The 22,350-nt window shown below is 39.6% G+C and overlaps 1 protein-coding gene across 1 annotated transcript in view; it reads left to right on the top strand.

Moving 5' to 3' along the window:
* The window catches only part of LOC117499810 (inactive phospholipase D5-like), a 51,205-nt gene that overhangs the window by 19,680 nt on the left and 9,175 nt on the right, over positions 1-22,350 (top strand). Inside the window, exon 2 of the mRNA XM_034152440.1 lies at positions 16,157-16,293. Coding sequence (XP_034008331.1) covers positions 16,157-16,293 — 137 coding nt within the window. The remainder of the gene's footprint in view (positions 1-16,156; positions 16,294-22,350) is intronic.

Raw genomic sequence — 22,350 nt, 5'->3', positions numbered from 1 at the left:
CGACGCTATCAACGAAAGCGTACATCATCACATGTGGAGCCAAGAAGCTAAACATGTAAATATGGCTTACCTTGGTCAAAAGTGGTCTTCAATGGCATTAAAACGATAAAAAAACGATGCTGCAGTTAATCCATAGGTTCATCCTATGTGTCTGTGCCTTCTTTGAAATTATTTCTGATAATCCATAAGCAATACAACTGCGTTTTAGTTTCCAAACTCCAGAAGGAGACATTCCTCCAGTTTAGTTTCGCTTTCCACACGCGAAGCGGCAACATTTTTTCTTTACAATGTGTGTCTATGTGAGTCTCCTCCTTCGATTCTATTGGCTCTAACGGTCACAAGGGTATGTCAACCAACCAGATCGAGCAAGGGGGGGCCAGAGATAGGTCAAATCCACCCAAATGACCCCAGATGGCCCAGTTTTTGGCTAAATCTCTCTAAAAAGGTCAAATTTCACTTGTTTTGCATCAATCTTGATACAGGGTACTTATTATATGTTGTACTTTGGATTCCTAAAGCTTTTAGTCTACTAACCCATCATCCAAGGGTAGTTTTCACTATCTGTAAAAAATAATTTTTGGACGGACACTATAATTTACAGTTTTTTACTATGTAAAATCTGAATTTTCTTTAAAATAAAAAACATTTATATTGATTTTGACACTTCTACATCCAACTCACAGGTTTATCATTACTTTGAGAAAAAAGATTATTAATTTAACCCTTTTAGAAGGGAAGATATGGTCATTTGTTCTGGGAATGTCATTTTCGAGCCTGAGACCTGAAAAACAGGCTCAGAGTGGAACAGGTTAACGGCTAGAAATATAATGAAAATGATCATGTAAAAACGCATTAATTGTAATGCTTGAAATGAAACGGCAGTGTATCAAATATTCTAGAGTCTCTAAAATATACGATGTATCTTACATAAAAATATGAATTGAAATGTAACGTTTCTAGCTTTCCAGAATGTATTAAATTAAACACCAGTGTATTTATACACACTAGAGTTTATGAAATAATACCATGTGTAATGAATTTTAACTTTAAAATCTGAGTTGAGTTAGAAAAATATGAATAATGAAACATTTATTAAATATGAAACATCTAAATACACAGTGTATTCATGTACACCAGTGTTAATGAAATAATAGTATGTGTAATGCTTTTAGCTTAAACAGTTTTTTAAACTATGATTGATCGGTGTGCTAACACACAAGTCTGGGACTAGCAATGGACAAATTGGAACACAATTAAATGACCATCATAATTTTAACTTAAATTCTATCGTAATCTCCCCGTAAACGAATCAAATCACTGAAATATTTCAGGCCTTAAAAAAAAAACAGGACTTTTTAGTTTACTATATGTTTACAACACTCTTAGCAGACTTACATTGACAATACTGGACTTAATACCTAATAGCAGACTTAAACGAACTATTTATTGGACTTAATACCTAATAGCAGACTTAAACGAACTATTTATTGGACTTAATACCTAATAGCAGACTTAAACAAACTATGTATTGGACTTAATACCTAATATTTATTAAATGTAACACTCTTACTTAAAAACACATTATTATATACGTATTCCGGCTTAAAAACACAGATTAATATCAGGCGGCGCCGATGAAAGAACAAATACCCCTTTCACACCAACGGTGTTTCAGGGCCGGTTCGGTGCTGGTGCTTGAAAAGCACCGGGTTTTCCTGTTCACACCGCAGCGGAGCAGCGTCATAGCTCCGGAATCCGGTTCGTTTCGAGCACCAAAAAGTTGTCCGTCTAGAAGCAAGAACCGCATACGTCACGCTTACGTCGGAGGGGGGCGAGATTAACCTGAGCTAACACTTAAGGCGAGTACGGCAAATAAAAGTTGTAACAAGCAGTAGTGCTGAGCAAAGTGACTAGAACGCAACCACACACTTGTTAAAAAAAACACACTTTATAAAGTCAGGCAACACTAACCAGGCTTCGTGTGATTCTGTTTATTTGTACCTTACTTTGACCATCCGTTCGCTGTTATTGATCATTGTGGAGAGCAGGCAGACGTTTTGTTTGTTATTATAGCAGCTATCGGATGGAATCAATACATGGGCTGCACAGGTTGTCATGTCCGACTATCACAAGTAGAATCATAATGAAAAATACGTCGGTAAAAAGTGCCTGTAGAAAACTGCTTAGCAAGTAGTCAGTTTAGCTTCGGTTGCTATGCTAACATCACCCATGTTATACCAGAGACACTTTCATAACAGCGTTGTGATGCCAAACAGCGTCAATTCAGACTGACACCAAACAGCGTCAATTCAGACTGACACACATTCACTTAAGGGGAACTGGGGATATGTATCAGCTGCTTGTGTGACAGTCAGACAGTGAATACTTTAGAGCCGTGTGAGCTAACCCGGAGCTAACGGGAGAATACACTCGTGGAAGAGCAGCCGGCCAGCACTGCAGCGGTCGGTAAATGCCGCTGAAACACATTAATAAACAATGAACCACGGCACTCTGGAGAAAAGTATAAGGTTGGAGAAGTCGTTATTTAATTTAATCTGGCTTCGTATGATTAAAAGCAACGCAGTCCCCGGCCCGTTGTTATTGTGAGGTGAGCTCCGGCGTTGGGGAGAAACTCAGCGACGTAAACTGTGACGTCATGACGCAGCAGCGGCAGCACCAGTCGGGCTCTGAGCGGTGTGAAAAGAGCCGGCGCTAAACCGAAGAACCGGTTCTGAACCAGAAAAGCTCTAGCACGGAGCTTGAACCGGAGTTGCGTTGGTGTGAAAGGGGCAAAAGAGACAAAACAGACTCACCTTGTCTGCTTCAAAACAACGTCACGTGTTATATCTGTTGCTAATTTCGTTTTTTAACATTAAATAAACAGTTCTTCTCAGGAGGTCTAAGTACTCACCATCAAACACACAAATCTAATCGTTCCTATATAAACTATTGAAGATTTTGATTTAACTGGCTGTCTTACCGTGTATTTCGGGCCCTTGTGTGCGTGATGGATTTTGTAGAATCTCCTTCGAAGCTGCAAGTTTCTCTCCTGGGGTCCACGAGCTCACGTCGGGTGTCAGCAATTGAAGATCGTGCTCGTTGTTCTCGCGTCCAGGAGGAAGTTAAAAAGAGACAATGTAGTCTCGAAAAGGTTAAAAATGGGTAATTTAATGAAGTAACGTGGTTTTGAAACAAATAGAGCAAATCAGGAACACAGCGCCATGTTCGTGAGGGAGAAGAGAGAGCGATTCCACGTGAAGCGAGCTAGTATCCAATTCCTGGCTCCTCCTCTCATTGGCGGCTCTGGAGAAAGGGAGACCTCCCTCCTCGAGTTCTTCTGTGTCTGGTCTGATATCGCGTAAATAAGAGGATTTAGACGTTGTGTGTTCATTGTATAACTCCACACGCCTTTTCTCCTCGTATTCTCATTCATGACTTTTTATTTAATGCATTTTAACGACTGTAATCATTGTTAGCGTGAAACCGGAAGTGACGTCATGTGAACAACGGAATTGTCTTTCAATAAAGCTTTTTAGAATAAAACTGTACATTCATTTAATATTCAGCAATAATAACATCTCGGCGTCAATAAATGTAGTGTTAAAGTCAGTGTGTTTTAGTGTGCAACACTACGTGTCATTTTCACCTTAAATTCATTTTTCTCAAAAACGTAAGATTAGCCACATGCTAATGCTAACCGGAGATGAAGAATTTTCAGAATAAAAGTTTTAAGTTAAGAGTGTGCGTGAACTTCCGTTTTTTTCAGAATAAAACAGCTTTAATTAAAATCGTAATATTTAATCTAAATTACGTCATTAAACATTGATTTTAATTTCTTACAATTGTTAGTGTCAATTATTAGTAAATGAGATTAATTTTGGCATGCATGAAGATAATGGTAAGCTTAAAGGAGTTTCTCAACACTCATTGCACCTATTGTTCCACCATTAATCCTTCCTGGTCCAAGTGTCCACATCCAACCAGAGGCAGTATATATCCATTCTCATTATCGCAGAAACCCATCAGTTCTTGTGTTCTCCGGATAGAAAGGAGCATCAGTCACTCACAGACTGTTGTCCTGCCTTCAGACATCATCTACTCTCAAACTGGCTGGATGCATTCTGTGCAATTAAATGACTGTTTTCATTGCTATACAGAGACATTTCCTGCATGAATAACACACACAATTATCCAAACCTCCCTTGTGAATACATGACCTGGCGGATTAACCTGGACGATGGATGATTGCAGCAGGCCTTTGCAATCCAATGCGCTAACCCTCAGTGTCGATGGGCCCCATGTGCGAATCAGGGAATAGATCAAGGGATAAGAGTGCAGATAGAGACGGAAAGAACAAATTGAGAGCAGAGATCCCAGGTGAGCAGGAATTGATGAGTTTTTTTATAGAGTGTAGGTATGGGGCTGCATGACTGCCAGAGTAAATCTGGGAGAGATTGGAGCGGCTGGGACTCGTCCGCAGACCGCCTGAGACGTGATGGATGGCCTCGCCTTCAGTTTCTATAGAGGAGAAGTCTTTCTTTTACACAGGAGCAATTCAATTTAGATCAACTTTATTTATAAGTGTTATACAAGAACACAGGGACAAAAACTGGATCGTACCAAAAGACAACCGTCACTTGGTTGAATTAACAAAAGAAAACGACTACAGCATCACATTTAACACAAGTGTCCAGAGTGTGTGTAGCGATGTGAGCATTTGCATTTTGTGGACACCTGCAGCACACAAATGACTGAATACAAGACTGTGTACTGTACAGTATATAAGGAGTTACAGAAGAGCATGTGCTTAAGAAAGAAAGGATGTGAAATTCCTCCCCAATTACTTTTAATCAAATACTACATGTCCCCAATGTCAGGTTCACTTATTAATGTAAAACTACTCTCATCAATATGTTATTAACATTGGAGTTATTGTTATGGAGTTGCTCATAGTGGCAATCCCAAGGAGAATTTTCTGCCGACTCTACATTTCCCAGCAGGCAGCTGTTTCAGCTCATTGTTTAGCTGTGTGGTCCTTTAAGTGTATATGAACAAAATCAATGAGACATTGAACCTACTGTACAAAGATTTACCACCTTAATCTGCTGCTCACAAATGTACCTTTTAGGTCAAATGTCTCCACTCCTTGGCGTTGTTTGTCGTCAAGGAAAAAAATCTATATTACATGTTATCCAAATGTTAGGTAAGACAATGTAAGAGACAAACCGTTGAACATTGCCTAGCATTTAAAAGCTCAAGAGCCAGATGTGTTCCTCAGAAGTAGATGGAGACCAAAACAGTGCTAAATGGACATTTAATATTAGATTAAGATACGTCAAGAGGTCACAAAGAAATGACTGTTTGCTTACACATTTGTAATCCTGATTTTATAAAAAGGTAAGGATATACAATTCAACTTGTGCTGTTGCCAACCAGGAATAGAAGCAATTAAGAATAAGATATTGCCATAAAAATGTCATTTATGGAAAATATTTTGGCGAGGTACCACTTGACAAAAGTTCCTTCAAACATTCAACCTTCGGGGACCCAATCAAAGCACCTCGATTTTCACTGATAGAGAATATTCAGTGCACAGATGTTCGTCCTCTATAAAATGCTAGCAGAGAGCAGCGGCTGATTGTAAAACATTATAGAGGAAGGAGATGGGAAAAGGAGGAACTGCTCAGATGTGATTGCATTCACACAGATTTATAACCGTACTTTAATTAGTATCATCATTATAAGGCACCTTGGAAGCAAGAACATTTTGCAGAGAGAAAAGTTGTCTCTGACTTAGTAGAAATGTTGAGACTTTCCCCTATTTGACTAACACAACACATTGCCATCCTTTACATAAACATAGTATTCAAAACAAAACAAATATGGCACGAGGGAAGAGGATTTTGATTAAATGCTGTTGTCGCCTTATTTGCATTTAATTTAAAGTGCTACATGCTGCCTTTCCCCTTCTGTATTCAAGATCATACCCTCCTGTGTGTGTACTTGTCGTAAAGATGGATGATGTTCCTGTTTTATTGATTCACCTCAACGATGTTGTGTGTATTCAGACAAAGTGAAAAGACTATAACATTTTCATTACACATGGTGGTGTAGAGACAGGCAGATAAAGTACAGAGAAGTGAATAATGTTGTGAGTCTATTTTTGTACCCATTTACTTTGTGAACAACATCGTAAAGGGCTTTATAAAGAAAGAACAATGGGGCCGTCAGTCATTGCCCATTAAAGCATAGAAAATATTCCAAAGAAAAGCTATTGTCCATAATAAAACTCCCATCATCAATGTCCATGCATTGTAAGCAAAAGGCCATCTGGACCCTTGGGTGTGTGATTATGTTTTTTAATCACATCTCAGCTTGCAAGATTAAAATGCATAAAAACATCATGACACATTGTTAATTAACATTAAGCAAAGCGGAGCAATAAAGGCATACAAATTTGTAAGAAGCAGCTTTCAGGTGTCTCGTTGCCACCTTTGAGGTTGAGAGAATCAGACTACCTGTTTGCTTCTCTTTAAATTAAGATAAGCTAAAATAAAGCTTAACTACTTTAAGATAATGGTCTCCTAGCTCTGGGTTCATATTAAATGAACAGATACAAGATTTGTTTTCATCTTCTCGTCTAACTTTCAGAAAAAAAGCAGTTTATCCGATCCCCAAAAATCAATTTCACATTTACGATGTTGTGATGGATACTTCACTTCTACAAAACTAAAGAAAACAAATAATCCCAATCTGTCGTATAACACAATGCCAGGCTGGAAGAGTGAAGTGAAACTAAATCTCAATTCATTTTAGGAAAGCGTAAGTAATATGGAAACATAGAAGCTGTCATGTTTCTTGTCAACGCGAGATAACCTTTCATTGAATTACACTTGTAATATACAAACACAAGTCGGATTTATATTCTAGTCACAGCTTCTGTAACACTGTCATCAACACAAAGTGAGCAGATGTACAAACACACTTGACAGCTCTGTCAAACAGACTGATAGCGGAAAATCTTCAAAGACATGTAGGTCTGGGCTTCCAGCCATTACACACCAAGCGCCAAGAATCTCGTCATCCATTTTTTTCTTTTATTTGACCAGTGGCGTCAAGCTGAGATGATCACTCCTTTTTTCAAATTAACCAGAGATGGAAAAAGGGCCCTAAGCCAACCAGCTACTGCACTCTGTAATTCAAAGTCAACTGGATTTGCTTTGTAGTCTTGAAGACATCATGAAAAAGGGTAAAACTTTAACTTTACATAGCATGACCGGTTGGGTATATCTTTTTTTTTAAAAGCCCCGACCTGGATGACAAAAGAATCTTCATTATCATAGCACCGTGTTTCTGTTCGAGGGCCCTATTATCAAGAAGTCATATCCTCACAGTGTTAAGCTTCTGTGATTGTGCTTGTGTAAGCGCAGATCTGTTTGACTGCTCATCCGGCTGGCAAGGCATTTGGAGCCCTGGATTCACTCAAGAGACCCAAACAGACAGACACAGAGATGAACTGAGAGCACACTGTCTCTGGAGAGGTGCACTTCATGTCACTTTTCATAAAGTCGGAGCAGGAAGCGGCTCAAAAGGTGACAGGCTGTGACAGCACGAAAGAGCAGCACCGTCTTTTCTTAGATATTAACCACCAGACAGTGTTTCCCCTCTGACTTTCTAAAAGTACAATAAAGTACAGCCTGTAATGACACTGACTTATCTTGGTTAACAGAGAGATGTGATGCTATACTGTATCTGGAGCCCTCAAATAAAATGATAACATTAGTTTCTCTAATACTAACTGACAATAACACCAACTCATATACAAGCTTACAAATGCATTTAGTGTTTGCAAGAGTTAAAGACCATTATGGCACCTGTGACACAAATATGAAAGTCAGCAACTCTGTTTATATAATCGCTTGCGGTTAACTCAACATCAGCAGAAAAAAAAAGCACAGAACCCGCCCCCGATTCCCCCCATAAACCCCCCTTTGGCCTTATTACCCATTCAATACAACACAGGTGTTTGAAAAACTGCATAGTCAATATAAATAATATAAATTGCATGTAAAAAAAAAAAAACCTATGCACACAGAAATTCATATTAAGCATTTTCTATTTTGGACCAATGTCATTTAAGTAAGTCCATTGCTACCAAAAGTACAATGACCAACCATTGTTCTATCTGTTGCTCATATAACTCGTATGTATTAATTTGATTGATTATTTATATATTGTATTCCTAATTGTCCCAGTTGTAATATCTTTCAACACAGCGTCATTTCAGATTTGATGAATTGACAAGGGACAATCATCTCGGCAGACCTGGAAAGTGAATTGTCAGTTTCGCTTTCATCACAGACAGTAAAAAGGACTAATGAGAACCTGCTGGTCTACACAGCCACACATAAATGAAAAATCTAACTATCAAATCCATCCACAGTGTCTATTCATGCAATGACCAAACTGTAGAACAGGAACAAATATATCTACTAGGTAAAGAGGAAAGAAAGGATCAAAACCTCCTGAAAATATTTCCATACAAGTGAGCATAAGTCATGTGATGTGGGTCACTTTTAAAATACTACAGCTAAATAGGATAAATAGGGGGGTATAGACAGGTTGAACTAATGTAATGGCATAAATGACTTGAATTACATATACTTTTTTGAGCCTGTATTAGTGGAACACTCTTCCAAATTGGCTGTGTCCATTGTTGTTTTGGTTGGGGATGAGGAAGCCCATTTCCAACATAACTACACCAACACAATAGGTAATGGAGTGTAATGAAAAGAATAGCTCTACATTATGAGACATTTTAAATATATAACCTTTAAATTGATGAGCTTAAAGAGGTGCTAGTATAGGCATATTATGTAAGCTAAGCTAACCTGCTGCTAGCTGTAGCATAATTGAGGCAAGGAGCCAAAGGAGACAGGATCAGTTCAGTGATCAGGAGGTAAACTTACAGTCACAAAGCAGGGAAAGGACAAGGGAGGAAAACAAATCCAAAGGGGCAGGATTGGAATACAAAGTCCAATAGATCAGGGAGAGGATCACAACCAGCACTTTCAGTTTTTTACTTAAATGTAATTATGTGCAGCACATGGTCATTTTTGAAAAACTGGCAGTGAAAAGGGTAGAGGCTGGTTTAAGTAATGCAGGGCTAATGAGGAAATGAAGTGCAGGTGGGGAAATGGGCAGGGAAGCTCAGGTAAGGGTAATGAAGTGGGAGTGGAAGGGTCTGGTATCTAGAAAAAAGGCATCTGGTGAAAGGGTAAATAATACTGAAGAGGCCTGAGAAAATGGAATATGTCTTTAGAGATGGAAAGATCATATTTGCCATTCCGTTATGAGCATAGTATCCATCTTCTAATATAACTCTTCAAGAGAAAACAAATAAGTAATACATTATTGATTTTTGCTACAGACAAGACATGCATAAATCCACTCATCCATTTAAATTGTCAAGTTGCCACTGATAGATGACCATTTGAACAGGAACATCATCACTATATTATGCTGAGCGTGTATTCTCTTTTCATTTGTGGTACTGGAAATGATTGAATTGAATACATTGAACAGTCAGAGGAGAAACAGAGGCAACAGAGAGAGGACAGACGCAGACTGCGGCAGTAAACACAGAATAATGACGAGCATACCTTTATGAACTCTGCTTCAACTCATTACACAGCGAGAGGAAGAAGTGTGTGAGTGTGTGAGGGAGAGCATATAGTTTATCGGAAATGAACTGCATTCCCAGCATTATGCCCCAAGCACACACAAACACACTCACACATATAGACACACACAAAATGTCTCCTCAGCAGTAACTTACACAGCATGACAGCACTTTGCCTGAAATTGCTCTTTTACTGTCACTCATTCTGCACCGCGGGTCATTTGCGCTGGGGACGCTGCGTAGGCTACAGGTTTGATTTTTTCGCTTAATTTTAGTGAATATTCTTTAAAGGGGACCTATCATGCAAAATGCACTTTTGTACGTCTTTTATACATGAATATGTGTCCCCGGTGTTCCAGGGAACTCACCAAGTGTCAGAAAACACAACCCTCTCTATTTTCCTCCATACCCAAATCTCTAAAAAAGGGGCTGCAACGGATCTGATAAAAACTGATCCAGATTTGAACACTGTCCTGACGTCAGGACGGTGGCGCTACGGCTATTGGGCCAACTCTCCACCTATCAGGGGAATGTGGGGTTGGGCCACGGCCGGCCATTGCTGCTCGAAAGCGCTGGAGACGCTGTAGTACATATGCCAGGCCTGTAAGTGGCGCTGTAGTCTGCCACAAAAGCAGCGAAGAAGACTTCCCGCCCATAGTTACCATGGTTACCCTTCTGTTTATTCTCCGCTGTGGCTTTTTTTCTCCCTCCTCGAGGCAAGCGTTTGCTCCCGCTGCAATGCAATCCCTCCCTGTCGAGGCAAGCACTGTAATTCTCTCCGGTTAGTCCACCAGCAGATGACAAACACCCACCTCTCCGCCTCTTCCAAGGAAAGAGGGGACCGTGCGGCAGAGTTTCAGTTTCAGTTTGTTTCGCCGGTCAAGATGTCCGTTAAATCTTCCGGACAAAATTAGAAAAGTGCCGGTCAAAGGTCTTCTTTGTTATTTATTGAGCTTTAAAACAAATGAATAACGACTCTATATAATTAAACACCCCTCTTCTGACAGCCCAGCAGCTGATCAGAGCACATCTCCCCTCTCCTGCAGGGGGGCGTGGTCAGCAGAATCAGACCCGTAGACAGCAAACAGCACATAGAGCGAAATGAGGCATGGCTAAAATGCATGATCTGTTTGGTATTTTGAAAACAGAAACGTATAAATATACCTTATATAGGTATGGCCCTACAATATATCATTTAAATATAGCATGATAGGTCCACTTTAAGGAACTTTTTATTTTTGTAATTATGTTTTTTGGCCAGACACATTTAAAAAAAATGTACAGCCTGAAATATCGTACCACAGTGCCTCAGTGATCTGGAGTACCTGCTATAACCACTGAGCTATACAGCAGCTTGTACTGCTCAGATTGATTTGAAACTCTTACCAGACCATGGCCATTATAGAAGCTAAGCCAACGCTTTAGGCCACTGAGGTGGTGCTTTGTTTACGTGATTGATCCACACTGTTATGGAGGACGGAACATGACATAAGTATAAATAAATAAATAAATACGGAAATAAATAGATGTATGAATAAATACAGGAATAAATACAGAAATTAATAAATAAATACAGGAATAAATAAATGAGGAAATAAATACAGAAATAAATAAATGTAAGTGACTGTGAATGTAGAAATATATCAAAGATATATAATAATGTGTGCTGTGTTTTATTCTCGACTTGTATTTATTTATTTCCATATTTATGCATGCATTTATTTATTTGTGTATTTATTTCCACATTTTGTTATGCTTTTTATAAAACAAACCTCTTCCTGTGTGACTAACAGTGCAAAAAGAGACCCTGTAAAGAAGGCCATTGTTCTCCTATTGGCTGACACCAACAATCTGAAATCTGCGGATGTTTTGGACAGATGAAAGGTTTTCTTTATCAAAAGATGATTGTAGTTGTGCTTGAAATATCTTACCATGGCATCACATCAGCTATGTTTGGACCACTATCCACAGGATTAGCGCTTGAGAAAGGGATTTACTTGAAACGCTTATGCTTAAATTCAACAAACTGTATGTGGCTGCTGCACTCACTGAAAACACACACAAACGCACACAAATATATTAAGATGCCTGCGTTAGTGATACTTCTTCAATGGTATTTTTTAGAAATTCAATGTTTAACAGTGCAACAAATAATGCTACATTATCTGCAAACAATCACGATAAGATTGTTTACACTTCATCCATTTGTGGGATGAATAATTATCTGCACCCAAGTGTCCTTCTCTTGTCACAAGTCTCAGTATCTGTGACACATTTTTCACCTTCACGCCACAAACATCATCAACAGTTCATTAACGTTTCATGAACTGCTTTCACAACCACAGGGTGAGGCAAGATTTAAAAAGAAAATTGTTTTATAATCCCATGTGCAAATGTGTTTCTCCATGCAAACATGTGTGAGTGAGTACAACTGAACACTGTCACTATTTGGGCAATTAGTTGTTGTCAGGTTTCCAAGCAGATCCGGGGACCATCTGCTTCTCCTTGCAGGATGAGCAGAATACACATACATGGTTTTTTCACAGAGCGCCCTTTGCTCAACTCAAATGTGATTCAACTGCAGATGTATACAGCAAAGATGGGAAACTGGGGATAGAGAGAGAGAGATGACAAGTCCCTAGCAGAGTCTTTTCAATATACACTCAACATCCTGAGTGTCCAAATAATACAGAGAATAGTGATCTGCATACAAAGGAATCGGTTGTTGTATATTTTCTGGTGATTTGTTGCAGCCGCATGCATAAATTGTAATTATGTGTGTGAAAGTATTTCTTCCAAACCTGATCTGGAAGAAAAATGCCTAATGTCACCAGCAGTGACACAAAGAAAAGGTATTTTGAGCAACATCATGTCTCACTGTCTGTATATATGCATGCTTATTACATTTCCTTTGCACCAGTTTTGGCTGCTCTGAATCAATGTTTGATCTTTGTTCAGTCCTGAATCAATCAATGTTACAGTGCAATGACAGAAGCCTCACCTGCGTCCTCTCATCCTCTTTTTCATTCCCTTTCCTTTTCTGTCGCAGATCTTCTTAACACAAATCTGTATGCATGAATAGAAACTGGCTGCACTTCAAATGCCAGCGAAACTCATCCTGTCCCCCGGCTTGTGGCGATCTTGTGCTCTGCTCATCCTCCTGACATCAACATCTGCAGCGCTCTGAGCCCTCATAAGGCAAATTAGAGCAGGATGCGTGATGTAGACTTCTATTTCCCTCCGAGCAGCATGGTTTCTTGTTCTCTGGCAAAGAAGAAGAGCTCATAAGAAGATAATTGGGCCGCTGACACTTTACTCAGGCTGCACTGTGAAGACACTCATTTTGCTTCTCTATAGGCACACTCAAGATTTTTTCTTTTTCCAAAGCCACAGGGAGCCCCATGACCTCTGGCAGCCTCTGCATCGTGTTCACAGACCGTCAGCTCACTGCAAAAATTCCTTCTGCTTTGCTTCAGTATGTGGTGACATAGCGGCACAACAAACCAGAAGAAACAATCACAAGACTATCTGCTCTAAAACTAAAGGATCGTTTTCCATCTCACTTGTATGAGTAGAATATGCCAAAACAGGTATAGCAAATGGCAGACTATTAGAGGAGGTTTGGCAGAGAGGAGGACTCTGTTTCTGCCTCTGATCTGAGGATATAAACATCCACTCTCTCTGGTCTGGCCTTCACCTCTGTGTGTGTGTGAGACAGTAACAGTGCCTGTATTTGTGCAGTGTGGCACTGTGCCATCCACCTTTTCTAGATGGACCCTGGGGAGCATTTTTAAAACATTCAGGCAAGCAATCTCCCTAAATCACGTTATTTATGCCTCTCTTGTTTGTGCTACCCACTCAAGGCTATCTTTGCTGTATGATTTGAATTTCCTGGCATATGCTGCTGTAAGGAATGGTAAACAGCGAAAATGCCTTTTGAAAGCTCCGACAAGAGCACAAATTGTTTGTATATAAAAGCTTTACAAATATTTGAGAGGGATTTTCATGTTTGCAGTCATTGCTCTAGTGATCAAACTGACTGGATGTTTAAGCACTCAGTTTGCAGTGAGGCAGCAATATGGGGAGGAATGTATTACTCACATTTATCTTTGAAGCTTATCCTGATGGTCTTCTTATCCTAGGATTAGTTGAACATAACAACTTCAAATTATGTTTTTTATCTTAATTTCTTATTGCTCTATCTAACACTAGCAGTTGTCATGCTCTGCTTAGAGTATAATCTGTTGATTTTTGTTTTATTTGTCTTATTTTTTATTATTTTTTATCTATTTTTCATTAGTTTGTATTTGTCAAATCTGTATTGTCTGATTGATGTTTTATCAAATTGTGGTTAAATTGTCTTGTTGATGACATCCTTGAAAAAGAAAGGGTTCATCTCAAGTAGTTATTCCTCACATAAATGCACTTTTAAAAGGTCACTTCAACCAAATTACAAAAAAGACGTGTACGACTAGTTGGATCTAGCCATGCAGATAGATTAGCTTTCATATTTGAAGATGTATTTCACTGAGTTTGACAGCATTTCAATGCAAGGAACAAGCTCAACCTATATGCTTCTTCTTTTTGAACAGAGATTCAAACAGAGTCTTAACCAGTCATTGTAAGACATACTACATCCTGTAATTGTAGGTGTATTGATCCATTGCTGTGCTGCTCCGGTGTCAGGTAACAGTCATCACTACTGCACACTTTGAATTGTACCTCTTCATACAGTATCTCATTATGCTACATGATGCTCACACACTTTATACTACATGTGAACGCAGCAGCTGTTAGACAAACACTGGAAATATGAGAAGCATGCATTGCTTGGTTCTCCTGCAGGTAGACCTTCATCTTTTGTTGCATTTCATCCAGTATTTAAGGTCTGGCAGATGAGTGACATATTTGATTTAACCTCCATTTACCCTGTGGGTGTTTGCTGAGTATGCTTCTGTTAAGTGCCTGCAGCTTTTTGAGGTTCGGAGGTAGTTTATTTTCTTTCCTTCTCCTACGTTTCTCCACTCAGTTCTGTGGATGTTAAAAAGGAGCCTTACAGTGCTCCCTTTAGCCTCCATGCTGTAAGCAACCTTTTTTGCAACCAGTATGAGACATAGAGAACTAAAAAAGAACATTTTAGTGGCTGCACATAATAATTAGGCAATATATTCCTGACACCAGTGCTGCCAGCAAACAGAAACACTATTCCCAGGTCAGACATCAGCTCAGACAGATGGCTGTGAGGATGAGAGTGAAATTTCTAATATCTCTGCCAGTGTCTCTTTGGTCCACCCCATTGACTGGCTGCTAGATTCATTTAAACCCCACATTGGCACCTATGGAGCATGAATGTGTGTAGCTACAATAAACACAATAAAAGAACCAGCGTTGTGTTTGTGTGGCTCTCCAAGGTCGATAGTTTATGATATGATATTTGTCTCTGAGGATAATGAGTTTGGTCTCGCTGACCGTGCTAATGATCTGCTGGGTTCAAGGATAATTAGTGTTGCTCTCTGGCAGGTTTCATAGGGATCAGGATACATTTGTTATTGTCTCACAAATAGTTGTAACGGGGTCAAACGTGTTGTACATGTTGCAAGCACGAGTAAGGCGGAATTAGATAGACCTGCAAAGCTTACTTTGTGTCCAGGATGGATACAAATGTACAAAATAAACATAAATAAACAATACATAATTGCATGATATGATAATAACCTCTTTGCCTTCTTAAATTGGAACATGTGGATGTGTTGTGAATGAAACAATTTGATAGCTTACATTTTGCAATATTGACTAGCATAGTATAGGCCTCATAATGACCACAGTATCAGGGAGTGATGAATAGCATTACACCCCGACAGCATTCAACAAACCAAATGCCCTGACTAGAGAAAACTAAATCTGTTATATGTGGGTTTTGCAGAAATATAGTTAGTTGGTCTGTATAATATATCCTTACCTGCCCATCTGCCTGCTTTAGATGGATGCCTGGACAGAGGGGCTGTCAGCTCGCTATAATTGTATTGAAAAAAAAGTTTCAACACTGGGCTGTGTTTTTTTAGTTGGATAGTTTTTTAAATCTATCTCGCTCTTGCTGGTTTCTGTTACCTACCCAAGCTTTAATGATGTCACTATTGATTGCTTTGTTTTCTTAATGCTTTCTTCTCCCTCTCTCTCATTGCTCTCTTCTTTTTTCTCCTCTCTTTTCTTTCTTCTCATTTCTGCCCTGTGTTCTTTATATGAAAGCCTGACCTTGCAAGGTCATACGTAGACCTCAAATGTTTGTGTTAAATTCCCCTGTATATCATGTTATGACCTGCTGAGCTGTGCATTAAATCAGAAGTTGTGTCAGCCGGAGCAGTGGCCTAATGGGAGCCAAGGTTGGGGCACTTTGGCCTTGTTTCCACAGTAGTGATGAAGAGTAGGAAACTCATTTTGGAAATCAATGTTGTTCTCTTTCCCTCTCTCTTGCAGTCTCAGCAGAAGTGCATTGTGATCTTTGCTTTGGTCTGCTGCTTCGCCGTGCTGGTGGCACTGATGTTCTCAGCGGTGGACTTTTGGGGTGAAGATGAAGACGGGATCACAGAGGAGAACTGTAGCAGGAACTGCAGGTGAGTGCTGCAGAACAAAGGTTGTTCTGCAACATAGGGTTGGCCAAAAATAAGATTGTAGCTTAGTCCATTTATGCTACACAAGTAAAACATGACTAAACAAAACAGAAGAACAACAGGAATAGAGGGGCTCTGTAAAGATGTATGTGGGCAAAATACTCTTTTCCAATGGTTCTCAATGGTTATGGCTTTGTTCAAAACACTACACAGGGTTGTGCTTGTGGGAGTGTGCCTACTTCGTGTCGTATCAACATTTAATGAGTTAAAACTTTTCTTTCAAAATTGAATGAGGTTAAACTTTTTTTCTTCTTCAATACACCCAGTTAAGTTACGCCAAACCTTAACCAAGTAATACAACCAGTATTATATTTTTTGCTAAATCAAAATTATTTAAAATATTTCCTTCCAAGTTGACTACCCATATGTAAGATACACTTGGTGCAAAGCAGAAAAGCAAAATAGCAAATTAATTTAAGGACAAAGAGCTTTTCAAGTAATGGTTGACATTATTTAGGACCGTTTGTTGGTGTCTGTAGTATTTATGAATTAAACCCATATTTCATACCCCATTTTGCCTTGGCCTTGCTCTCTGTGCATTTCTGTACTTTACCTGTTCACTCACTCCAACATCTTCCATTGCTAGAAAGGATGATTGTTTTTTAGCTCCAGTTTCAAACCATAAATCAAGTCCAGTCTGAGACACTATGCGATCCAGCAGCTCTAACCCACTGTCACTAGAAAGGAAAACTGCAATGTAGAGGCTGCAAACACCACTGCATTGCTTGCATTCATTTAGAGGGAGTGTACGCTCGTCTCAAAGTAAAACATGGAACATGTCAAGTAGCCCCAATACATAAAAAACGTGTGTCCCCTAATCCTATTGTAGCCTCCCCCCTACCTGAAATGATTACCAGGCTCTTCTGATAGTTTCTTTAGCAAGTTTCAAATGGATCCCCAGACACAAATCCACTGCAGTTTGTTCTGGTGGTGAAACTGGCTGATCAGCAGTCATTTTCTCTGATACAGCAATCCTTGCTCTCCACTTCCTACTGGTTCCCCCCCATTAGACTCGTATCATCCAATTTACCATTCAGCTTTGAATTACTTCCCCCTCTCTGTCTCTTTCTTAATGTCCGTGTCCATCTACTCTCTTCCTCCTTTTCCCCAAATCAGCCATTTAATAACCTTTCAGGGAACTCTATCAGGAATCCCTCTCTCTTCCACTTACAGCTGAAAGTGTAATGCAAACTTGTAAAGCTAAATGTGGACTCCTCTCCTGCTACGAAGGCCTCCTAAAGCTCAGGGGTTGAATGGGAGATGAATACGAGGCTGAGGAAGGGAGGAAGGGTGAGCCAGATGGAGGGAGAAGAAAATGAGAAAATATAAGTAGATTTTTGGGTTGGAATGAGTTTGAAATGAACAGATTCATCAGCTTTTATGGGCAGTTCAATACTCAAACTCATTACAGAAATGTGTAGTGAAATTTGTTCCCAATTTGCCCTCTTTTTTATATCCAATTGCCTTAATTATAAAGTTTTACTGTGACATGTATCATATGAAAGAGCTGTAACGCGTGCAAGTGTAACATAATTGATGATTTAGTTAAAATATTTGGTTCAAAGCAAGTTCCAGTACGTAATGGGCAAAGTGATAGATTACTATTTGACTATGAGAGGCATTTATAATGGGGTTCACCGAGGCTTACTCGTGCTCAATTAAGTTCGTTAAGGTACAGGTATGTATCAAAGAAATGCATGAAGCCCTTCTGAGTCTGTATTCAACCTTGAATCGACAGGGTGAATGTAAAATGATCAAGAGATTAACTCACAAATATAATTCATAACTATTTCTTCTTCATCTTCACACAGTAGACTGAGCTTCTCTCTTGCCTTGCTTTGCTGCCATTAAAACACTCTCTCTAGCCTCAGCAGTTGTTATGTTTGTAAAGTTAATTCAGACATGTCTCATGCAGCTGGTTCTTTTGTTATGCAGATGTCCCTTTCATCTATTTGTTCCTGCATAATAAACAGTGCTAATGCTTGCATCTCAGGGACAGGAGACCTGGGGTTGCCTGCTGTTATTGCATCTGAATTAACACATTTCCCAGTGATGCAGATAGATTATGATGCTCACTTCATGTAATGAATTGTCTGGTAATACAATCAGAACCTCAATTTGATTCATATTCCATCTGATGAACAACAACCTCAGCTATGATTGCAGTACAACATGATTTCTCTAGGCTTTACAAGACTGTCTGTTGCTTTGTTGTTGGAGCAAAGCAGTCGCAGGTCCATCTGACAGTCTGATGAGTTGTGCAATTGTGTGTAATTGCCTGGCGTCAGATAGATAATAAGCAGGTTAGGATTGATTTTAAATTGCCTTGTGGAAAGGCTGAAACAACAGAAAACCCCAGTTGCTGCATCGCGAAAATGTTGTTTTAAGACGCTTTAAGACGGATCATTTTGCATTGTAGTTTAAATATTACATTTCTTCCACTATTGAGCAAAGGGACATTATGAATTAAAAGTGTTGAAAGAACAATCAATGATTCAGTAATGCATAAATATTTACCAAAGATTTAAAAGTGTGTTATTTAAAAAAAAGAGTACCAACAAGCAATTAATTTATCTTAATTTCCTTAATCAACTCACACGTTAATGCTTTTAATTCGGAGTCTCCAAGAACCACTTTGTTTGATCAGCAGCATTGAATTTAAAGAGAGAACCACAAAGAATGACTTTGCTTACTTGCTCTGCAGTGGCCCACAAAAATAAGATTGCAGTTTGGAAAACATGGGGGTCAGAATTGATGAAAAGTTATTTCTGGAAACTCAAATGTTAGGACTTGGGTCCTGACTTGTGAATTGAGTGCAAAGACTCGACACTTACTTGGGAGTTGTTTAAAATCAGTATCTTGAACAACACACATACGTCAGGTCTGATAAGTGAATGCAAACTACTGGCCATCGGTCAAAATGGCAGGAACATGACAGCAGAGGTGACAGACATGGAACAACGTAATACGCTAAGTACTGGCACTCTACATTAAAGTGGACCTATCATGCTATATTTGAAACATATATTGTAGGGCCATACCTATATAAAACATGTCTGTGAAGTCTTTTTTTCAAAATACCAAACAGATCATGCATTTTAGCCATGCCTCATTTCACTTTATTTGCTCTTTTCCAGCCCTGTTTTTGCAAGGGCTGATTCTGTGAGAAGTCTTCTTCGCTGCTTTTGTGGCAGACTAGAGCGCCAATTACAGGCCTGGCATATGTACTACAGCGTCTCCAGCGCTTTCGAGCGGCAATGGCCGTGGCCCAACCCCCCATTCCCCTGATAGGTGGAGAGTTGCCCATATAGGCGGAGCTCCCTGTTTCTGACGTCAGAACAATTTCAAATCTGGATCAGCTCCGTTGCAGCCCCGTTTTTAGAGATTTGGGTATGGAGGAAAAGAGAGAGGGTTGTGTTTTCTGACACTTGGTGAGTTCCCTGACACACCGGGGACACATATTCATGTATAAAAGACGTACAAAAGTGCATTCTGCATGATAGGTCCCCTTTAATTTGCATGAGAAACAGAGAATAATGGTTAAAAGCTATTTTAATTGACTGTCCCAAGATCAGATAATGTATTGAAATCAACATATACATTGTGTGTACAATGACGACAGTGTTCTGGTTGTACCTGATGAAACACTAGACTTGGCATTTACCTTTTAAAATGAGAAGCATGCAGGGAGCAGTGCAGCAGAGGCTCCTGATGCACATATTAATGTCCTGGCTGCTCACCCAGAGCTCAGGGCAGCTCAGGAGAGGCTGGATAATTTATATCAGATGTCAGGCGCTGACACTGCCACATCCCATGCTGTTACACTAAGTGTGGTGCAGCAGGCACTCTGGTCCCAAGCATGTGTATGTACAGTACAGTATCCTAATCCTGATCTTTTTGTTTGGTAGATTCACTTGCATCAGCCATGACATCTCTGTAAAGGTGTGACATCTGTTATTATTTAAATCATCAGGAGGGGAGTTCATCTTTTGATCCAACTGTACCACAACTGTTCTTACCTACCACACTGTGAAAATAAGAATCCATTATCATTCAGAGAGTGATTTCACATTCAGACACTCTCTGTCTCAAGTGCGCACACACACACACACACACACACACACACACACACACACACACACACACACACACACACACACACACACACACACACACACACACACACACACACACACACACACACACACACACACACACACACACACACACACACACACCCACACCATGAAGTTTACACCACTTAATGTAGGTATTGGATGCAGGGAATGAATAACACCCATGAGTGCGCAGATGGTTAACAATGGAGGAGACCAGCATCGACATCACAGACTGCATAAATCGATGAATCCCTCGCAGGCAGAGAAGACTACCTCCCTCCTTTTTCCCACTATTAATACAAAAGCCTGTCTGTTTTTTGAAACGACCATTCATCAAACCTCCCGGCCATTACAGCTGACTGAGAGGATTTATTTTAAAATAAGATTACCAGTCCTCCTCCTGCATCTGTGTACCATCCATCCTTGTTTTGTGAGTTGTTTACTGTCGCTGTCCTAGTTTTGCCGTCATTATTGAACAAAGGAGAGTACACTGTGTGATGTGAACGTTAAGCTTCTCTATCATCAGTCCGCTCTATTGGTTTGTTTGTGTCTTGTTGCACTCCTCTTTCTGTTTTTCTCAGTCCAGTTTCCTCAGTAGTAGAAAAGCCAACTCTTCTTGAGATTCTCCCAAACTCTGCTATTAATATGTCAATTCCGTGAGGCATTGTGAGTGTGAGTCTTGCAGTGTGACCCTTGGCCACTTTCCCAAAGCTGACTAAGGTGGACTTTATACAGGAATACATTTTCAAGCTGAGTACTGGCAGCTGGCCCTTCAATATGATGATGCCTGTGCATTATCACCTGCAGCTCCTGCGCTCGCCTGTGTGCCCTTGAGTGAAGCACTCGATAGACCCCGAGCTGTCAAACCTTAGCTGACCCTGAGCTCTGACAGGTCCGACTGCTAACTTCAGTTTGGTGCTACAGAGTCTTCCAGGAAGTCTCTTATATGTTTTACAGCCAGAAATGGAAAACGAAGTGTATAAAAAGTCTACTAAATGAACCATCCTAGTGCTGAAGAGTCTTCTGGTGTGTAATGAGCCACATATCTTTGGTAGATTGCAAATGTAAAGTGACAATATCTCCATGTTTTATCAACAGCTTGTTCTGTGGCCCCCTCAGATTGCCCAAACCCTTTTTTTTTACTGCTTGAAGATTATATTAATGTTACTTGAACCTTGACAGATTGCAGGTTACATTACAATAGACGTCCATTCTAATTTTACTGTTTTGTGATGCATCATAAGTTAGAGATGAAATAAAGCACTCTATTTTGCCACGTTTTATGGTTTGCAGAACATGACTTATTCATTTGACCAACCATTAAACATTTATTGCACATTCAGTCATAACATCTATCCATGTCTGCACTGTTAATGGTTGTAAAGTGTGTGTTGATCAGATTAAAATAATAATAAAGTCATGTTTAAAAGGGTTCCTCGGGTAGACGACTGTGGTTTTAACTTCACTTCTACCATTCACACTTAATAAATGAATGAATTATAAGAATAGAATAGATTATAAAACTAGGTACCTCATAACTGCATGCTCTGAGCAGTCAACCTAGTCTGCAGTATATTTTCCAAATGCTTCTTATAAAATTCATGGAATTTAGTCCAGACGCTCAGATAGTTACTTGGAAAACATTTTATACAGAAATGTAATCAAGCACAGCGATGTAGAATTTATATCCGAGTTCTCCCTCACTGAGCATCCTCTCCCCATTTATGTTTTCTTATAAAACCAAGCAAGTAGAAATCGATGTCTGAGCCAGATCCAGAGAGAATTGGGTGAGCGTTGGAGCTTGATAATAGCCTGGTTCTGTGTGGCTGCAGATCTGGGGCTGCCACGGCTAATTTAATCTGTTGTCTCCAGAGCTAATGCC

The sequence above is a fragment of the Trematomus bernacchii genome, unplaced genomic scaffold (genome assembly GCF_902827165.1).
Source record: "Trematomus bernacchii unplaced genomic scaffold, fTreBer1.1, whole genome shotgun sequence".
In the NCBI taxonomy this organism is placed as follows: Eukaryota; Metazoa; Chordata; class Actinopteri; order Perciformes; family Nototheniidae; genus Trematomus; species Trematomus bernacchii.
This window is presented reverse-complemented; position numbering and strand designations above follow the sequence as displayed.